Source organism: Terrapene carolina, unplaced genomic scaffold (assembly GCF_002925995.2).
Source record: "Terrapene carolina triunguis isolate 2854851 unplaced genomic scaffold, T_m_triunguis-2.0 Scaffold210, whole genome shotgun sequence".
NCBI classification, from domain to species: domain Eukaryota; kingdom Metazoa; phylum Chordata; order Testudines; family Emydidae; genus Terrapene; species Terrapene triunguis.
The window spans coordinates 14438689-14460388 of NW_020664561.1; the positions used below are offsets into that span (position 1 = coordinate 14438689).

At 42.7% G+C, this 21700-nt stretch overlaps 1 protein-coding gene across 1 annotated transcript in view; it reads left to right on the forward strand.

Moving 5' to 3' along the window:
• Positions 1–20425, forward strand: part of LOC113405076 (ATP-dependent RNA helicase A-like) — a 47415-nt gene extending 26990 nt beyond the window's left edge. The window contains exons 16-28 of the mRNA XM_026655365.2: positions 59–159; positions 2073–2286; positions 2548–2642; positions 2810–2883; positions 3672–3824; positions 6586–6746; positions 8327–8438; positions 9162–9323; positions 9502–9629; positions 11506–11735; positions 13077–13192; positions 14149–14349; positions 19881–20425. Of these exons, the coding sequence (XP_026511150.1) occupies positions 59–159; positions 2073–2286; positions 2548–2642; positions 2810–2883; positions 3672–3824; positions 6586–6746; positions 8327–8438; positions 9162–9323; positions 9502–9629; positions 11506–11735; positions 13077–13192; positions 14149–14349; positions 19881–20205 (2072 nt within the window). The 3' untranslated portion in view covers positions 20206–20425. The remainder of the gene's footprint in view (positions 1–58; positions 160–2072; positions 2287–2547; positions 2643–2809; positions 2884–3671; positions 3825–6585; positions 6747–8326; positions 8439–9161; positions 9324–9501; positions 9630–11505; positions 11736–13076; positions 13193–14148; positions 14350–19880) is intronic.
• Positions 20426–21700: the final 1275 nt, after the last annotated feature.

Sequence of the window (21700 nt, forward strand, 5' to 3'; positions counted from 1 at the left end):
CTTATGTGACTGGTTGATGGGCATCCTCTATACTAACTTGATGGATCTGTCCCTGCAGAGTATTTTCTGGAAGACTGTATTCAGATGACTCAGTTTGTTCCTCCATTAAAGGATAAGAAGAGGAAAGACAAAGATGAAGAAGGTGGTGAAGATGACGATGTATGTTGGGCTTGTTTATATATGTAAATTAAACAAGCACTGGCTGGAACCAGCGCACCAACGTAATGCATGCATTGCTGTACTCCTTTCTTACTTGGACATCAATGAGGCATTTGTCCTGTTAGGGACAGAACACAATTTAACCAAGTTAAATTATAGTACTGTATAGTAAAATTTTTCAGATTCTCTTTGTGGGTTAAATATTTGCAGTGTTTCAGAAAAGTATTGTTCCTACATTATTATACAAAGACTAATGGGTGAGCAAGAGTAACTAATCAGGGGACAGAGGTAGTGGTCAGACGGCAGAACAATGGTATAAAATGAATTCCTGTATAATTCACTGGCTGTGTTTTAATGACTGCAACATTGTTGCACTAAAATGCTTTCAGAAACCTTGTAACTATTGAAATAGTATGTGGGATTGCTGTTGATATATTTAACTGAATTTTCTGAATGCTCCTCTAATTGATGTACAGTAAAAGCTGTTTTATACAGCACTTCAACTGGAAAGCTCTATAAACCGGCATTTCTGATCTTCATTGAAAGTCCGGTTTATAGTCCAGTTGGTGTGTGGCTGGCAGGGGGTTGGGGTGCGGCGCGCAGACTCTGAGAGGGAGTTTGGGTGCAGGTGGGGTGCAGGGTGCCGGATCTGGGGGCCGCTCACCTTGGGTGGCTCTCTGGAAGCAGCGACCTGTCCCAGCTGCTCCTGGTTCCTGGCCAATGGGAGCTGCGGAGCCAGCACTTGGGGCGGGGGCAGCGCGCAGAGCTGCCTCCCACACCTCCGCCTAGAAATAGCCAGGACAGATTACTGCTTGTGGGGAGCCGCCAGAGGTGAGCAGCACCCCCCAGATCTGGCCCATCCGGCCCCCTCCTGCACCCAAACTCCCTCCCCCTTAGTTAACCGGCTTTTTTCATTTACTGGCACCCCCCATTCCTCCAACATGCTGGATAAAACAGCTTTTATTGTATTTATTTACCTTATAAAGTTCCAGTCCCATTTTGTCACGTCACCTGTGTTTTAAAAAATTGAACTGATTTGTGAATTCAAGCTTACTTCTTTTACTGCAGTAGATATTGCCAGCAACTATGCCTACCAAGAATTTGTATTCCTTACATGGCTGTAGGTGATGGTATCTTCTGTAAAAAGATACAGTCCTGAATCTTGTAATGACTAAGATCATTTAACTAGGGCCCTACCAAATTCACGGTCCATTTTGGTCAATTTCACGGTCATAGGATTTTAAAAATAAATTTCATGATTTCAGCTATTTAAATCTGAAATTTCACTTTGTTGTAATTGTAGGGGTCCTGACCCAAAGGAGTTGTGGAGGGGTTGCAAGGTTATTGGGGGGGGGGGGGGGGGGGGTACTCTATATAGTTCCTAATTTTCCCCAGCTGGCACTGTAGGTCTGTCTTATAGCAACCGAGGAGAGATCAACACCTCAGCAGGAAAAACTTAGTTGTAAAATCACAAAAAAAAATCGTTAGAGGGTTTGCGCACAGGTGTAGAACCTGTACTTCTTACTCCTTTTTTAACTTGATTGCAAATTGACCATTTCTCCTTAAAAGAAACAATTTTTTTTTTCAAACCTACATATTGGTATTTCCTTAAAGAAAAGCAGTTTGATGCTGTAATTATGGCTCCATTTGTTCTAATGGAGATTTAATTGGTTTGATAGTTTCCTACTCTTAAATTATAATTTTACTGGTTTATAATTCTGAAAAGTGAATATGTATAGAAAAAAGCTGGGGAACAAGGCCAGGCCAACTTGTCCTGTGAGCCAGGACTGAGCATAGGACAGTGTTTCCCATCCATCCATCCCATTCATCTATCTGGTTTGCATGGCCCTCATCCCCATAGTATCAGAGTGCCATCTGGTTAAAGGGTTTTTGTTTGTTCTCTACATCTGCAGGCCAACTGTAATCTTATATGTAGTGATGAATATGGTCCAGAAACAAAACGTTGTATGGCCCAGTTGAATGAGAAGGAAACTCCCTTTGAGCTCATTGAGGCCTTGCTAAAGTACATCGAGACCCTGAATGTTCCAGGAGCTGTGCTTGTCTTCTTGCCTGGCTGGAACCTGATATACACCATGCAAAAGCATCTGGAAATGAATCCACATTTTGGTACAAACAGCATTTGGTTATTTTCTACTCTGTGTCCTTCCCTCAGAACAGTTACTGGATGAATGTAAAGATGACTTGACTGAAGGAGTTGGTCCTTGTGTGTGTCTATATAGGATGAGAGCTGGGTTTGAGTAGATGGATGAGAGAAAGTGGAAGGAAGGTGTTTAGGTATGAAGCAGTGGATGGATAAGAGAGAGTTGAACTTTAATGTCTGATATATAACAGTTATAGTTGTTTAACCTCCCGGTGTTCATATTGTAGGAAGCCACCGCTATAGAATTCTGCCCCTGCATTCACAAATTCCTCGAGACGAACAGCGCAGAGTGTTTGATCCAGTGCCTTCTGGAGTGACCAAGGTGTGAAACTATGTCACCTACACAGAGACAGAGTGTAGTATCGTCTCTCTCTCCTGTACTTTTGAGAGGAGTTTTTTAATGCTGGCATTCTACATGTTACCTTACAGACCGTCCTTGGCTCCTTGTTACAATACATGTATTCTAATACAATTTTCCTGTTTTCATAGGTGATTTTATCCACCAACATTGCTGAGACTAGCATTACCATCAATGACGTTGTCTACGTTATAGACTCTTGCAAGTGAGTTCCCAATCCAGATCTCTATTTTACACAACGTATTCTTTGTTGGAATGCCAAGTAGTTTTTGCGAACATGCAGTACTTCCTTGTATTGCTGTAGCCCCAAGACTGAGTTTGGAGACCTAATCTGCAGTGGTTGTGTGCTTCCCCAAGCAATCTACACAGTTAAACAACCATATTGGTGTATCTGTAAATTGTCCTTGGTCAATTGAATACCATGCTAATGGTATTTATATGGGTGTCAGTGGGATTCCTGTATGCTGTTTTCCAAATGGATGATTTCATACTACAGACCTTGGTGTCCCTAGCCTCTGTTTGTCAGCGGGTGGAGATGGATGGCAGGAGAGAGATCACTTGATCATTACCTGTTAGGTTCACTCCCTCTGTGACACCTGGCATTGGTCACTGTTGGTAGACAGGATACTAGGCTGGTTGGACCTTTGGTCTGACCCAGAATGGCCATTCTTATGTTTAAACTCTCATTGTATGGTTGCTGGGGGAATATTAAGCCTTCCTATATTAGTCTGTTATGCACTCTGACTTGCTGTATGCACTTTGAGCATGTTATAGTCATGAATCACTAATTGCATTAGAGCTTTGAGCTGAGATTTAAACTTTTGGGAGAAGTCCAGGAAATACGGGTTCTGATGCAGTGAGTGGGGGCACTATTCTTTAAGCAGAAAGACTAGCACAGTTAACTTTTTTTATTCCAGTTTTGCTGCATTAAATGATACAGTGCAGACCTGCTTTGGCAATATTTGCTCTTCATTGTTTTTACTACTTTTACAGACAAAAGGTGAAGCTGTTCACTGCTCACAACAATATGACAAACTATGCCACCGTCTGGGCATCAAAAACTAACCTTGAGCAACGGAAAGGGCGAGCTGGCCGAGTGCGGGCTGGATTCTGTTTCCATCTGTGCAGCAGAGCTCGCTTTGAAAGGTGAGGCTGTGCCTCTTCTTCTGGGACAAAGGGACATTTGGGAGCACTCCATAAATTACAGAGCATGCAGTTGTGACCTACTTCAAACCAAGCAGAGGAAGCAGATTAATGCAAAATCATGGGGATAAGATTGCCGTGAACTATTGCATTTCCTCAGACACAGAATTTAGTTCCCGCTCTAGAATCTGTGGGTCCCCTTAGAAAACTGCCATGGAAAGCAGGGAAATTGTTTGAGATGTGACTTCAGGAGCAGTCCCCACTTGACTAGACAAGTATGGCCCAGCAGCCTGATGGAGTAACTGGGAAGAAAGAGCCCCATGCTTCACCCAGTGAGACACTGTTGAGGCCCAAGGTATTGAAAAGAAAAGAAAAGGGATTCTAGAATGAGATGCCACAAAAGACATCTGGATCCTACCAACCAAAAAGTGCATGCTTGTGTAGAGAGATGCTGGGATCCTACTCCTCTCCTAGAGAGGACAGCAAGTGTGGAAGGTGGTGAGAACCAGGTGAGGGGGAAAGATCTCAGAGGAGAGGAGGCAGGTAGACAGATGTTCTTCCTTTTTCCCAACTCCCTGGCCAGAAGCTGCTAACACCTCTTTTTGCTGCCAAAATGTTGTTTTTCTCCCACTTCCATCTGCTCTAACATTCCCAAACTGCTGAAACCTGACCCCTTCTCATTCCTATCTGCCAAACCTTTCCCCAAAGACACAGCCATGTAACCCTCACTGCCCAGCTGCAGGGGCTTACACAGCTGTCAGATTCTACTATATTTCACCCACTACCCTGCAAAACATCACCGTACACCCATTCCCCTGGACAACAGCTGCAGGATAGCTGTATGTTTATAGTGATTGATGTTAAGAAATCTCAGTTTCTGAAGCAGCATGTAATAAAAACATTCCTAAAATCTTTGTTGAATTAAACATTTAAACACATTATAGTATAATGTGATCATCTTAATTCATTATGAACTTCTGACAGCAAACTAGTTGCATGCTGTTAAAGAAATCATGGGGTCTTGTCAGAATTTAAGTTCAGCTTACCACAGAGAACATGGAACCCCAGGAATTACTGTGCTTAAACAGACAAATTGTAAACAGGAGATTGAGTCGTGTATTTCCAATGGGGTCCCACAGGGATTGGTTCTTGATCCTACACTATTTAACTTTTTTTTTTTTTTGTCAGTGATCTGGAAGAAAATATAACAACTGATAGTCTGTGGATGACACAGACTGAGGGAATGATAAATAATGACGAGAACAGGCCATTGATAGAATGAACAGGATTGCATGGTAAACAGGGTGCAAGCAATCAGTTTTAATAGGCTAAATGTAGACATCTGAGAACAAAGAATGTAGGCCATACTTACAGATTGGGGAACTGTAGCCACCATGATCTCTCTCTCAAAAAAATCAAAAACATCCTGCTTCCCAGGATAATGAGGAGAACATGAGCTCCCAGTGCAGTGCTGTGGCTGAAAAGGCTAATGCAATCCTTGCCTGAATTGGAATCTCTATTAGAAGCATAGGTTATTTTAGCTCTGTATTTGGCACTGGTGCAACTGCTGCTGGAATACTCTGTACGGTTCTGATGTCATTTTATGAAGAAAGTTGATAAATTGGAGAGGGTTTAGAGAAGAGCCACAAGAATGATTAAAGGATTAGAAAACATGTTTTATCATGATAGACTCAAGGTGCTCAATGTGAGATTAACAAAGAAAAAGTTTAAGGGGTGACCTAATTGTATAAGTGCCTGCATGGGGAACAAATATTGAATGGACTCTTCACTCTAGCAGAGAAAGGTATAACATGAGCCAGTTGAAAATAAGACATAAATTTTTTACCATGGGAATAATTAACCCTTGGAACAATTTACCAAACGTTGTGGTGGATCCTCCCATCACTGGCAGTTTTAAAATCAAGATTGGATGTTTCTCTAAATTATATGCATGAGGAATTATTTTGGGAAATTCTATGGCCTGTGTTGTACAGGAGATAAGACTAGATGATTACAATGATTTCTTCTGGCCTTGGAATCTCTGAAAGCCTAGCTTCATGCAGCGTAGAAGGAGAAAGACAGTTTGAACTGTGGAAGCAAGGGTAAGAAGTAGAAATGGATGGGACCATGTTCATTTGGGAGGCATGTTTATCCCAAACATCACATAGGATACTAACTGTTCAAAAACTCAATAATTTCTAGGGGTTAACACTTGAACTGTGGTCCTCAAGGCAAAGAGACTGAAGGCACTGTGTTAGGGAGAAAGGGGCCCAAGAGCTCCATCCCCACCACATCTCCATGTTTCTAGAAATAAATACTTGGCCTGTTTCCAGTAAGAGCACTCCTCCTTGTTGTTAACCCAAATGAACCAGGGACCAGCAGATGGTGTTGGGAGTGGAGGTGACAAAGTAGCCAGCATGGAAACTGGAAACAGGGTAGTGGTAATAGGCAGCCTGGAAGTAATTGACCTGCCTGAGGAATGGAAGATCTGTTCTAGCATTCAAGTTTGGTTGTGGAAAGGCAAGGAGATGAGAGAGGGAGAGAGAGGGTTCCAGTTGGAAGGGAAATGGGAATTTCTGAAGATAAGTACTGTTAATCAGTGCAGGTTGCAGGAAGTCACTGAGGGTGGATTGATGAGGTAACTTGGTGAATGTATTCATGTAGGAAGGCTAGGTTGCACTTGATTGGGATGATCTGTATTGGGGATCGGGAATGCATATGTCTAGAAGGTTGACTTGTTTTGTTCTCCCCTCACTGTTTTCAGGCTTGAAACTCACATGACACCTGAAATGTTCAGAACACCACTGCATGAAATTGCTTTGAGCATCAAACTTCTGCGACTGGGAGGGATTGGACAATTCTTGGCCAAAGCGATAGAACCACCACCTTTGGATGCAGTGATTGAAGCAGAGCACACACTCAGAGGTACTCCTGTTGGGCCACAAGGTTCTTTGTTAGCAAACCAAGAGATGTGACATTTACAGCTTTGAATGGTTGAGGGTCTCAAGGTCAGTTGTAAGTAGCTTTGACATTTATATTGCTAGATAGACATTTATATTTCTAGGTTTTCTTTGGCTGGAACAACCTGATGTCTGAAGACCTCCTTTGTGGCTCTGGAATGCATTTTCTGGGTAGCAGTGAGTTTCTGAAACTGGAGCAGTACTTAGAAGAACACACATGTTCCTCTATTTGACTTCCTAGCTTCAGGCTTGTTTTGTTACATTTTACGAGGATCTTGTGAAGCTGGCTACTACTGTATCTTCAGCTGTGAGACTCATATATATGAGATGCGACTGAGTCCACTGCATTAAAGCATTTGGGAGACTGGTTCAAAAGAAGTCTGATCTAGGCTGATGGATTGTGTTATAATTATTTTGCACTTCTATACTGCCTGGTCACCCAGTTTTGTGAGATCCCTTTGTAACTCCTTGCAGCTTTGGATTTAACTATCTTGAGTACCATAGTCTCAAATTTTGCCACCTGACTGTTCACGCCCCTTTCCAGATCACTTATGAATATGTTGAACAGCACAGGTGGTCAATACAGATCCTTAGGTAGCCCCCACTATTTACCTCTCTCCATTGTGAAAACTGACTATATATTTCTACCCTTTGTTTCCTATCTTTTAACAAGTTATTGATCCGTGAGAGGACCTTCCTCTTATCCCATGACTGCTTAGTTTACTTAAGAGCCTTTGGTGAGGGACCTTGTCAAGGGCTTTCTGAAAGTCCAAATAGGCTATTTTGACTGGATCTCCCTTGTCTTCAGGCTTTTTGATACCCTCAAGGAATTCTGATTATTGAGGCATGATTTCCCTTTACAAAAGCGGTGTTGACTCTTCCCCAACATAATGTGTTTATCTGTGTCCAGTCGTTCTGTCCTTTCCTATAGTTTCAACTAATTTTCTTGTTACTGAAGTTAGGCTTACTGGCCTATAATTGCCAGATCGCCTCTGGAGCCCTTTTTTGAAAATTGGTGTTACAGTAGTTACTTTCCAGTAGTCTCTAAGGTGCCACAAGTACTCCTGTTCTTTTTGTGGTTACAGAGGCTGATTTAAGCAAAGGTTGTATATCACAGTTAGTAGTTCTGCAATTTCATATGAGTTCCTTCAGAACACTTGGGTGAACTTCATTGTTTAAGTTCTTAAACTTCTCAATCTGTCATCCAATGGCTAATTAAATCTTTGGTTTGACTTTGGGCTTGTCTACACTGGCAATTTACAGTGCTGCAAAAAACACCCCCCTGAGCGCAGCAAGTTTCAGTGCTGTAAAGCACCAGTGTAGCCAGTGCACCAGCACTAGTAGCCACGCTCCCAGCGCTGGTAGCTACGCCCCTCGTGGAGGTGGGTTTTTTTAGAGCGCTGGGAGCTCTCTCCCAGCACTCTGCTATGACCACACAAGCCACGTTAAAGCACTGCCATGGCATCGCTTTAGCGTTGTCAGTGTAGACTAGCCTTAGGCAACTGCCAGAACCATCTTTGCTGATCAGTTAATCACTTGTTTCAGAGCTGGATGCCCTGGACTCTAATGATGAGTTGACACCTCTTGGGAGAATCCTTGCTAAACTCCCCATTGAACCTCGTCTGGGCAAGATGATGATAATGGGCTGCATTTTCTAGTAAGTTCCTCAGTATCAATGATGATTCTTGGCTGTCTTGCCCTGTGTTCTTGAATCTTCAGGCATCCAATAATGTCAAAAAAAAGATGCACCCAGATGGGCCGTGAATGGCACTGTGGGTGGTGGCGTGGAGGGGAAGGGGAGGAAACTGAATATTCATGAGATTAGGAGACAAATAACATCACTGAGTGTAGGGAGCCAAATATTCATGAGCTAGGGAGGAACTGAATGGCACCAGTAGAGACTGAATATTTATGAAGTGGGGGAATGGGACACTGAACACTTGTAAGATCGGAGTGAACTGTGGTTGGGGAGATGTGAACAGTTAGCATTTGAGAGACGAGGTGAAAAGAACCACGGGACTGAATATTCATCAATAGAGGTATGCGGGCGTTGGTTTTAATCATGAGGGGTGGTGTTGGAGAGCCCATTATCTGGAAGAGGGTAGTGAACAGGATTGTGAGAACAGATGGGGGAGGGGAAGAGGCATAATATTCATGAATGTGCTGTGAAATTCCAGCCACTGTCATTTGATCTAATTAATGTCTTTACCCTGGGAAGAGCTGCTGTAAAGAAGTCTCTCTCTAAGAATAAGTACTGAGGTAATGAGGCCCATGTCCTTAAGCAGGAAGTTTTTACTCATGTCAGTGGGCCTGTAACAGCTGTTGGCAACAAGTCTAGGAACGAACCCAGTCATAAATACTTCTATGGTTTTTGTTTCAGTGTAGGAGATGCTGTGTGTACCATCTCCGCTGCCACCTGCTTCCCTGAGCCTTTCATCAGTGAGGGTAAACGACTGGGTTACGTCCATAGGAATTTTGCGGGGAACAGGTTTTCAGATCATGTAGCCTTGCTTTCAGTCTTCCAGGCCTGGGATGACGCAAGGTATGTTGGCTTAGCACAGAACTTGATGGAAGATTAAGGGTAATATTGGGTGAGCAACTATGTGACCTGACTAGATAGCCAAATGGCTGTGTTAGAGTTTCCGTTTGTGGCACTCATTCTTCTCTTGTACAGATCTTCTTGAGTCCAAGTGAGTCTGTCTTGACTGTTTCCTTTTTAGAATGGGCGGTGAAGATGCAGAAATAAGATTCTGTGAACACAAAAGGCTCAACATGGCTACACTCAGGATGACTTGGGAAGCCAAAGTCCAGCTTAAAGATATTCTTATCAATTCTGGCTTTCCGGAAGGTAATATTCCATGGAAGTAGTCATTTCAGTATTGTCCTCTTCAATCTTTGAGAGTTGAGGGATAGGTTTCCAACCTGTTGGCTGGCTAATAGCCCAATAATGGTGAATACACAGCATATGGGCCCATGGTGAATTTGCCCCAGCACTGTTGTGCTGTCAAAACAGCTTCCACCTGAGTGTTGTTGCATGCATTCTGCCTCTCCTAGCGGAAGAGCAATTTAAGGACTTGTCTACACTGCATTAGTGCGCATATTGGGACTACGTTAATGAGCACTAGGGAACTTAGTGTGTGCCAGCAGGGTCCATGCGGACCAATCAGTGTGGAACACCCTAGTGCACACTAGAACTTACACCCCTCTAGTGTGGACTAATGCACAGTGTAAACAAGCCCTACAACTGCTTGTGAATTTAGCACTGCAGTGGTGGTAAATTCTGGAGGGCAAGGTTATGAGGAATTTGACGTTTTAAGTGGTAGTTGTCTTTTCAGATCCATCTCCATGGTTTTGCTTCTCATACTTCTCTGCCTCTTACCTCTGCCATATATGCTCCATATTGCAGTGATATTCCTTCTAGATGAGAAGAGCTAGAGACTGCCCTTCCAAAATCACTTGGCATAGCTGTTGCATTATCCGAAGGGAATTACTCAGGGCATTACCTCCCCACAGGATCTGAACACTGCCTTTCCTGCTCTGTAGTTTTCTGGGCTTGTGCTCAATCTTCACTACATAGCATGTTAGCTTAGAATTCTTTGTATTTGAGTTTTCATTTCCATTAAGCAGTGAGAATGTTACAATACATAGCAAAATCTCTCAGCTAGTCACCAATATAGGATTGAGCAAGACATGACTTAACACAGCCATGTGCAAATGGCAAGAAGTCAGATTTACTTTCAAATGGAGTCTATTCAGAGAGAAGACCAAATTTAAGGAAGGTACCTATAAGTATCCAAATTAGGTTGAATTTATAGAGACGTTGTCAACTTGAAATCTAGTAAATTTTAGTGCCTTCTGCGTAAAATTAATAGCAATGGCTAGGTCCCTAGTGGACTTTATGGGGTCCTTGCCTCTCACCCATTTTCAAGGTAAAAACTTTGATTGGGGTAGGGTTTGGGGCGGTTTACATTTATTTTGTTCTTGTAAGGTTGACTTTGTTTGAGGAGTATGCTTGGGTTGGGGTCTTTGGGTTAGGAGTCAATGCAGAGAGTTTCCATTCTTGTGGTGGAAGAAAAGCCCTTTTTTTTGAAGAGGAAGGTTTTGCAGTGTTTCCTAAAGATGGGACAGGTTCTAGATTTGATAATCTCTGGAAGTTTTGTTCCATGTTAAAAAGTTGATGGGAATCCAAAGTGTTGCTCTCCCTTTCATTTTCTTAATATCCAATAGTCTTTCTCCCTCTGTTCTCAAGGATAAATGCTACAATAATTCTCTTTCTGGGCTGAATGACCCAACAACCCCCAACCTGGGACTCCAGGTTTATTGTGACAAGCAGTGACACTATTACAACATCCAACTTGACCTCTTTGGGAGGTCCTATGTCTCCAAAAAAAAGATGTGATACAGCTACTCCTGGACAAGCTTTTATGTCCTTGTTCTTGAGCGTGTGGGAAGGGGAATGGCTTTAATTTGTAGTTTATTTTTCAGCTCTTTCCTCATTGAATACTAGAAAATGTGTGTTCAGTTTACTCATTACAAATACAATTCTTTAATGTTGTTGTGATGCAGCATTAAAATGCCCTTTTCTAAGGGCAGAGGTGTCTTGAGAACCAATGCCTAAATAAATAGTTGAGTCAGTAAATGTTCAGATCAAAGATCCTGAATAACTTAGTTGCACTGCACTATGCGAGATCTGGAAAGTAGCCTGTTTTCTGTTCTGTCAACAGAGTGTTTGATGACTCAGATATTTAACAACACTGGACCAGATAACAATCTAGATGTTGTGATTTCCCTGCTTGCTTTTGGTGTATACCCTAACGTCTGCTATCACAAGGAGAAGAGGAAAATTCTTACCACTGAGGGGCGCAATGCACTTATCCACAAGTCATCCGTCAACTGTCCTTTCAGCAGCCAGGACATGAAGTATCCATCTCCTTTCTTTGTTTTTGGTGAAAAGGTAAAGAGAACCGTGAAATACCTTCTTTGATAAGGTTACGAAACGTTATGCCCATTCTTCATTTCAAAAGGAGTCTCTCTGGCACTGTTCTATTTCTTTAATGAAAATGTTAGTGCTAGTGAAACAGAGTGGATTGCAGCCCTGGAATCCTGTATTCCAAGGCTTTTCTGTTGTATGGCAAAAAAAACCTGGAATTAGCCCTCTCCTCTTGCTGTTCCCTGCTCAAGGTCAGCTGATTCAGAATTCCATGTTCATTTATTTTATATTGTGCACAGTCCCCAAGTGTTCAGTGTGCTGCATATCTTTGTATTGACAAGTAACTGCTTTATAGAGTCAAGGGGCATGATGGAGGTTTAAGGAGCTGAACAGGGGACAGCTATGGCTTGTGGCACCCATGAAGGTGAGGGCAAGTAGCTTGTGTTTTGTTACCCAGAATGCATTTGAGTCTTTTGGTGCTGGGGAGGGGATTCCATCTCCTCTTCACTCCTGCGCAAAAAGGGGAGGGAGAGAGAATTATAAATTTGGGGGGCTGCAGGCATTAATTCCTTGCTCCCGTCACTCTAGCAACCCTGGATAACAGGCTGCCTCATTGGGGAGGAGTGCAATATCTGCCACAACAGCCAGCAGTGACTGATCTCTAACCGTAACTGGGCTTGCTAACACACCATTGAAATGAATGAGGCAGTTCATAGAGCCATTGTCTGTCTGTCTGCAGAGTTGGGCAGATGTCACTGAATTGGTTTATGCCAGATCCTATTTTGAAGGTATTCTCAACAAGTACCAAGTTCAGGTTTTTGTTTATATAAACAAAAGCCCAAGTTTTTAGCACAGTTATGCAGGAATTTAAAAATCTGCAATTGTGGGACAGTTGTATAATCACCAGGAATATATGGATCACTGACTATCCAAAGAACAGATTGCAAGCTTCCCCTAGAGTGCCCTACCAAAGTGCAGCATCCCAGATCTGTTGTATGGACTGTCTTTAGGGTGAGAGGAGAGTTCCATCTGATGCTGGGGCATTGTGCTGAGACTGACAAAACTTGAGGTGTTTTTGGTAAAGTGACACCTGTTCCTTAGGAACTGCATTGAGACCACAAAATTCACTTCACATGGACAAATGAACAGCTTTTAAATGGTAATGAATTTGTTTCAACCAACCAAAGCTGGATTCACAGCATCTGTCCTGATCTGACGAGCTCTGTGTCTCAATGGATTAGTAATAAATACAATCTCCCAGGGATTATCCTGTTTGTAAAAAATTCTGTTAGTTTCCATGGCCAGTGGAAGAAAGAGCCGTCTTAGTTCTTGAAATGGGAAACCATGTTCCTCTTCTACCTGCAGATCCGAACACGAGCTATCTCTGCTAAAGGAATGACTTTGGTGAGCCCGCTGCAGCTGCTTCTGTTTGCCTCAAAGAAAGTCTTATCTGATGGAGAGATCATTCTGGTGGATGACTGGTATGAACTTCTTAGTTGATCATGGATAACTGTGAGGAGAAACAGCTGGTGACATAGCTATAAGTATGTTTAGTATGGGAAATGTAGGTCAGGCCGTGCAGTAACAGATGAATTTCATCAGAGTATTCTCGTTGGTGTGTGTAAGGATGGGGGAACAGTTTATTTTGACAGCTCCTGTTTTTTCTGTAGATTATGTTCCTAAATTGAAAACATGAGGCACTGGCTGGATTCCACAAAAGCTGCTTTCCCTGAGATCAGTTCTGAATTAGAGGCAGTGTAGAATTTGGGTCACCGCCTCATAGACAAGCAGGAGGAAAGATAGCCTCATCGTTAAGACACAGGACTGGGTCAGGAGTGCTGGCTCTGCTACTGACTTCCTGTGACCTTTGGCAAGTAATTGGGGAAACAGAGGTAAAAAGACAGTCTTTACAATGAGGTTAATGCCTACCCACTTCTCAGAGTTGAAGCTTAGTTCACTAACATTTGTCAAATTTGAGATTATGGGATGGTGAGTAGTTTTTGATGATATCTTTGTGTCCGTAACAGAGCCTTGAAGAGCTCCTGTATTTTTGAGCCTGCTTTAACGTTTTGGCATCTTTTATTCCCAGAGGGTAATGGAGTAGTAACTGGTAGTACCTGAAGCGTTCCCCAGGTCCGAAGAGCAGGGAGTCAAAAATGTAGCAGCTGTTCTAATTGGCTTCTGATTTCTCTCAGTGCTGGGGAATCTCTCATGTTGCCAATCATACTTTTTCGGTTCCAGATGGCGGCATTCCCCATTGTTAGGGTGTTATCCATACTCTTAACTTTGAAGTTCTAAGTGTTTTCTGTGGTGGTTGGCACTAGACGCACTGAACACCTGCTCTGTGGAACATTGTTCTCTACAGCCTCTCTCCTGTAGGCTATGATGCTCTATATCTAGAGAGATCTTCATTTTGAAATCGTTTTTCCTGCTCTAGGATTAAATTGCGGATGTCTCATGATGCAGCTGCCTGTGTCACTGCCCTACGTGCAGCAATGGAAGCTCTTGTTGTTGAAGTAACTAAAGATCCTGAAATCATTAGCCAGCTGGACCCAGTGAATGAGCGAATGCTGAATGTGATCCGCCAAATCTCCAGGCCTTCAGCGGCTGGCATCAACCTCATGGCGGGCAACACAAGGTTAGCGCCAGTCTGTTCACGTATACAGCTGGATCCTTGGAGTAGGAAAACATTCCTGGTAACTTGGAAAGCCTAAACATTCCGAAGGCCAAAATGTGTCTGAACTCCTATGCCAGCAAAAACTCCTGTTGTGGGATTTAGTTTGGAAGCAGGCTGCCTGATGTGGATAATGAGTGTTGAAGTTTTTATATACTCATATTTTCAGTGAATCATAATGTCTGAAAATCTTCCTAAGAAACTGTGCAAGCAGTGAAGTTGCAGGTTGATGGAGGATGACAAAAGGAGAGTAAAATGATGGCTCCTGTAGTTAAGAGTTAATGAGGTTTGGTGTGATTGGCTATCCTGTGATACAGCATGTACCAAGGATCTTCTGGATTTCACAAACGAATTGAGGGGGCTGCTCTACTCATGCATGATTTTGAACTGTTTGGGAAATGCACACCATCACATACACAAAGTATACTGACTGTAATTCCTTCCCCAGGCCACGTATGTCACCCTCCCATTACTAGCAGAATTATAAAAAATGATGCATAGTAGTTTCAGGAAACTGAAATAACATAACCGTTAGGCCCTGAAGTAGAAATCTTTCAAAAACCTGGGAGAGTATGGTTAAACTATAGCAACTTGGTACGCACAGATGGTTACTCTGCAGAGAGTAACCGTTTCACTGGCCTGCAATAAACTTCACACCAGAAGACTGATCTTGGTATGAAGTGTTTGAACAAGTTAATTTCAATTTAACCCTACTGTCAAATTCAGAATATGGTACAGGTCTGTCGCATCTTACACTGGGGTTACGTTCCGCAGTCAACGCGTAAAGCAAAAATCGCATATCGTCAAAATTACATTGAGTGTAATGGCGGGCGGAATTGCCCGCACTACAGGTACAGTATTAAAATTGTTATTTTTCTTTTTTTTGTTTTTGCCGACTGCGTAAAGCTGAAATCGCACATGTTAAATGCGTGTAATATGTGACAGACCTGTAGTTGTAATCCAAGAGGCCATGGTACCCTGGTGTGTACATCATATGGCTTGAACATTCTGGCAGCTGTAGAGTTGATTTGGATTTGCAGTGGTGGGCATTAACTTGTCTACTGAATTTTACATACTCTGAGCATGTGTGATTTCCACCTACTCAAGGATATTTAGATTGCCTGCAATTTCATACCCTTCACATCAATTTGTGTTGCTCATTATACAAAACAGATTTAAGATGTAAAGATGACTTTTCCCAAATCTCTGGAGATATAGTAATGGTTGAACTGCAGGCAAGGAGAGAAATGTATTTGGTTGATAGTGTTTGACTTCTCCATTCTACCACAAATACTCTTCCTGAAGAGATCAGTGCATCATTTCTTGAGTGCTTGTCTAATACTGTGTGATGCTAGAATTCCCCCTTGGTCCTAATGGCTGCCTAAGAGCAGAAAACACTACTCTAACATTAGACTCATAGACTTTAAGGTCAGAAGGGACCATTATGATCATCTAGTCCGACCTCCCGCATGATGCAGGCCACAAAAGCTGACCCACCCACTCCTGGAATAATTCTCTCCCTTGACTCAGCTGTTGAAGTCCCCAAATCATGATTTAAAGACTTCAAGTTGCAGAGAATCCTCCAGCCAGCGACCCCTGCCCCATGCTGCGGAGGAAGGCGAAAAACCTCCAGGGCCTCTGCCAAACTACCCTGGAGGGAAAATTCCTTCCCGACCCCAAATATGGCGATCAGCAGAACCCCGAGCATGCGGGCAAGATTCTCCAGCCAGACCCGCATTGACCATTGATACTAATTACCAGTGATGGCACGTTATTGACCTATTGACTAGAATCACGTTATCCTATCAAACCATCCCCTCCATAAACTTATCAAGCTTAATCTTAAAGCCAGAGAGGTCTTTCGCCCCCACCGTTTCCCTCGGAAGGCTGTTCCAGAACTTCACCCCTCTGACGGTTAGAAACCGTCGTCTAATTTCAAGCCTAAACTTCCCGACGGCCAGTTTATATCCATTTGTTCTCGTGTCCACATTAGTACTGAGCTGAAATAATTCCTCTCCCTCCCTGGTATTTATCCCTCTGATATATTTAAAGAGAGCAATCATATCCCCCCCTCAGCCTTCTTTTGGTTAGGGTAAACAAACCGAGCTCCTCGAGTCTCCTTTCATAAGACAGGTTTTCCATTCCTCGGATCATCCTAGTGGCCCTTCTCTGTACCCGTTCCAGTTTGAGTTCATCCTTTTTAAACATGGGAGACCAGAACTGCACACAGTACTCCAAATGAGGTCTTACCAGTGCCTTGTATAACGGAAGCAGCACCTCCTTATCCCTACTAGAAATACCTCGCCTAATGCATCCCAAGACCGCATTAGCTTTTTTTCACGGCCACGTCACATTGCCGACTCATAGTCATCCTGTGATCAACCAGGACTCCGAGGTCCTTCTCCTCCTCCATTACTTCCAACCGATGCATCCCCAGCTTATAACTAAAATTCTTGTTAGTCATCCCTAAATGCATCACCTTACACTTCTCACTATTAAATTTCATCCTATTACTATTACTCCAGTTTACAAGGATATCCCGATCCTTCTCCGAATTGGCAATACCTCCCAACTTTGTGTCATCCGCAAACTTTATCAGCCCACTTCTACATTCAGTTCAGAGGTCAGTAATAAATAGATTAAATAAAATCGGACCCAAAACCGAACCTTGAGGAACTCCACTGGTCACTTCCCTCCAACCTGACAGTTCACCTTTCAGTACGACCCGCTGCAGTCTCCCCTTTAACCAGTTCTTTATCCACCTCTGGATTTTCATATCGATCCCCATCTTTTCCAATTTAACCAATAATTCCTCATGCGGTACCGTATCAAACGCTTTACTGAAATCGAGGTATATTAGATCCACCGCATTTCCTTTATCTAAAAAATCTGTTACTTTCTCAAAGAAGGAGATCAGGTTGGTTTGGCACGATCTGCCTTTCGTAAAACCATGTTGTAATTTGTCCCAATTGCCATTGACCTCAAGGTCCTTAACTACTTTCTCCTTCAAAATTTTTTCCAAGACCTTGCATATTACAGATGTTAAACTAACAGGCCTGTAGTTACCCGGGTCACTTTTTTTCCCCTTCTTGAAAATAGGAACCACGTTAGCTATTCTCCAGTCCAACGGTACCACCCCCGAGTTTACAGATTCATTAAAAATTATCGCTAACGGGCTTGCAATTTCTCGCGCCAGTTCCTTTAATATTCTCGGATGAAGATCATCCGGTCCGCCCGATTTAGTCCTGTTAAGCTGTTCGAGTTTGGCTTCTACCTCGGATACGGTAATGTCAATCCCCCCTCCTTTATTCCCCTCTGTCACGCTGCCTCTATTCCTAAGCCCTTCATTAGCCTCATTAAAGACCGATGCAAAATATTCGTTTAGATATTGTGCCATGCCTAGATTATCCTTAATCTCCACTCATAGACTTTAAGGTCAGAAGGGACCAATATGATCATCTAGTCTGACCTCCCGCATGATGCAGGCAACAAAAGCTGACCCACCCACTCCTGGAATAATTCTCTCCCTTGACTCAGCTGTTGAAGTCCCCAAATCATGATTTGAAGACTTCAAGTCGCAGAGAATCCTCCAGCCAGTGACCCCTGCCCCATGCTGCGGAGGAAGGCGAAAAACTCCATCTACAGTCTTCAGCGGTCCCACTTCTTCTTTCTTTGTTTTCTTCCTATTTATATGGCTATAAAACCTCTTAATATTGGTTTTAATTCCCCTCGCAAGGTCCAACTCTACACGGCTTTTGGCCTTTCTCACTCCATCTCTACATGCTCTGACCTCAATAAGGTAGGTTTCTTTGCTGATCCCTCCCCTCTTCCACTCTTCGTACGCTTTCTGTTTTTTCTTAATAACCCCTCTGAGACGCTCGCTCATCCAGCTCGGTCTAAATCTCCTGCCTACGTTTTCCCTTTCTCGGGATACAGGCCTCCGACAGCTCCTGCAACTTCAATTTGAAATAATCCCAGGCGCCTTCCGCCTTTAGATCCATAAATATGTTAGTCCAATCCACTTCCCTAACTAGTCGCCTTAATTTATTAAAGTTAGCCCTTTTGAAATCGTAAACACTAGTCTCTGATTTAATTCTGTTAATCCTTCCATTTAGTTTAAACCGAATTAGCTCAGATTCAGATTTAGTCAGATTCAGTGTGGGCAAAGCACACATCAGGGTTGGGATTTCTCTTGTAGAGTATGGGTGCTGAAGCTCCTCATCCAGTCTGTATAAAGAATGATAGAAATCAAAAGTTCTCCAGGCTCATAAACCACTATAAACTGTACCTGTGTTGCTCAGCACAGCAAACCATTAGACAGCAAGAACCACTTTTGCAGTTTTTACAAAAATATCTGAAAATAGTTGGTCTCAGTCCACACGAGTCTCACCACTTCTCATAATACAATACCTATTTGTGCTTTTCCATACCACTGGTAAACATGGCTGTGTATGGGGAAAGGGAGCTGTAGAGCTCTGTGATGTATACACATGAAAGTTCTAACAAAGAATCTTTTCTCTGCTTCAGTATCAGTCCTAGTACAGCTGCTGAAGGGGTGCGGGGGGGGGGGGGGGGAAAGTTCCTGTTTCAGTATCTTTTCTGCTTTAAGGAACAGGCTGACTCTCTTTCCCCTCCACCCCACCCCTTCCCTAACTATGTCAAGCACATCCTATTTCCAGTCCGCTCTTCCTTCTCCTGCAGGCTGTTTCCCATTATTTTCTCAAATGCTGGGTGAATTTACAGGGCTAAATGTTAATGACTTCAGAGACTTTAATGTTCGTTATTCTGCTGTTATATAAGCAGAACAGAAACTGTGCTTTCTGTGTATCATTGGACCATTGTTAGCAGTAGCCTCAAACGGAAACGGCTGAACCACTTTGGTTGAAATTCCGCCTGAGGCAAGTGACTGGCATGGAAAACTTCAGCCCCATAATGGGACTTTGGCAAAGTTATAAACAATTGAAAACAGAGTCTTATAGTAGGACATGTCAGGCAGCCCTGCCTCTAATAGCCTGTTTCATTCCTTATTTCTGATGTAAATAATTTAATAAAAGTGGGGGAGACTCCACTGTATGGAGTATAGGTAACTGATCAAAATGAGGGACCAACTTCTATTTTTTCTTAAACATACCTACGAGGGGCAAAATTGAGAGCCCAGCACTTCCCACATAAGCTGAAAACTGCCACCCCTACCTATGAGTGGTTATTTTTGACAAAGTCCACATCAGTGGACAATTTTATCTCCGCTTTAGAATTTTTTCAGAATGGGTGTGGTCCTGGACCAGATGAGATCACTCCGGGCTGCTCTTTAATGAAGCTTTACAGGGAGCAAATGTCTAAGTTGGGTGTGGGATTTGAGCATACTGCTCTGCTGCATAAGAGAAGTGGGAGTTTTTATGTTTTTGGAACTCTCCACTCTGATTGTGATGAAAATATTGAATCCTATAAAGTTGTGGGTGTTAAATTAATTTTTTCTTAAAACTTTTCTTTCCTAGGTTTGGAGATGGTCCTCGTCCACCCAAAATGGCTCGATATGACAATGGAGGTGGATTCAGAGGACGGGGAGTTAACCAGCGTGGCTCTGGCTATAGAGGTGGAGGCTATGGTGGTGGAGGCTATAACTCGTACCAAGGTGGCTCTGGAGGAAGAGGATACCAAGGTGGTTCTGGGGGAGGTTATAGAGGTGGGGGGGGATATAGAGGGTCTGGGGGAGGGTATCGAGGCTCGGGTGGGGGATATAGAGGGTACCAAGGTGGTGGGAATAGAGGTAATTATGGAGGTGGGTATGGGGGCCAAGGAAGGGGGCGTGGTGGTTATTGAAATCCATTGAAGTCTTTCTTGTACTCTACAAAAATGTGCATGTTTCCTTCTGGAATTTCTTTGTTACTAATACAGAAGTCTGTTTGTCATTCTACTTGTTCACAGTAGCTTGAAACGAATTGTTTAGGACTACTGGTGATATTATGTAAAATAGAGTCCTTACTACAGAGTACCACAGTCTGTATACTTTGTTCTTAATAAAGTGTTCTGTTCACAAGACGTAACATGTTTTGTCTCTGTATGATGTTTGGATTCTGGACTTGAGCATGGCTGTTTCCTTTTAGGTTTAGCATTTGTCTATAGGAGGTATGAGAAATTTGGGAGAAACGTCTCTTTATTGTCTCCAGGGTGTAAAAGAGCATGTGGGACAGATAGCAACAATTCTTCAGAATTGCAAGGGTTACTAGTCGTTGCTGCTTCAGACCATGATTGCACTGAATGGACAGAAGAAGAGGTTTGAAATCCTAGGACTTTGTTAGCCAATACGTAGTGAGGTGTAGAATACACTACATTAATAGATATTATGAACACAATATTAATATAATGAACCCGATTATATGTGTGTTGGGAAGCTACATTAAGTATTGTGCTCTCCCCACAATTCTGTTCACCCATGTCAAATATCCTACTACATTTGTCAAAGCTGAAATCGGCTTTACAATTAGAAAAATAGGAAACATGGCAAAGCAAAGATGCATGAATGCTTTGTATCAAGTTCAGTTAGGATTTACTTTCATGGCTCATCAACACATGGAGTGTAATATTCAAAACAAAATATGGGAAAGTACAGGGAGATACCAAGGACAAAACTGGCACAAACTCGTGGGTTAAACTTTAAAGTGATGTGTAAAGAGTTGTAACTTGTAAAATCATTACTACTAGCTGAAATGCATATCTTTGAAGCATATAGCTGCAAGCATTTGCTTCCCAGGAAGGTATGCATGTCTCCTTTTATTGTACTGCTTTGTCTTTAGACCATATATTTAGCTAAATTGGATTATTTGGTCTTGAACACTTTTAAGAATGATCCTTGAGTGTAGTCAAACAATTGGCTACACCTTTTAGTCGATAACTTGAACAGCTGATGTGAGGGGAATCTCTTCCTTTGCTTTAGACTGCACTGTGCAAATAGGCCCTGCTGCAGTGCCAGATGACACTGTCCCCTTTTACTGCAGATTTACAGCAATTTAGGTTGTCCACTGGTTGGCTACTAGTATGTGCTGCCTTGCTCTATAGAGAACTGTGCCTAGTGAGGTAATAACATGGGCTAGGTTTCTCTGGCTCAGATACAGGAACCTCCAAGGGAAGTGTTTGAGGTTGATGTAGAGATGTTTGCTGACTCTGAAATTAACTCGGAAGTATGAAAAACCCCATTAATCTAAACAGATATTAACTTACAATGTTGACAGGTAAGCAGTGAAATAACTTGTATGATGAGAGAGGATTTCTGTTATCTGCCCATTCTACTAGGAGTGGCAGCATTTTGGCACCATGA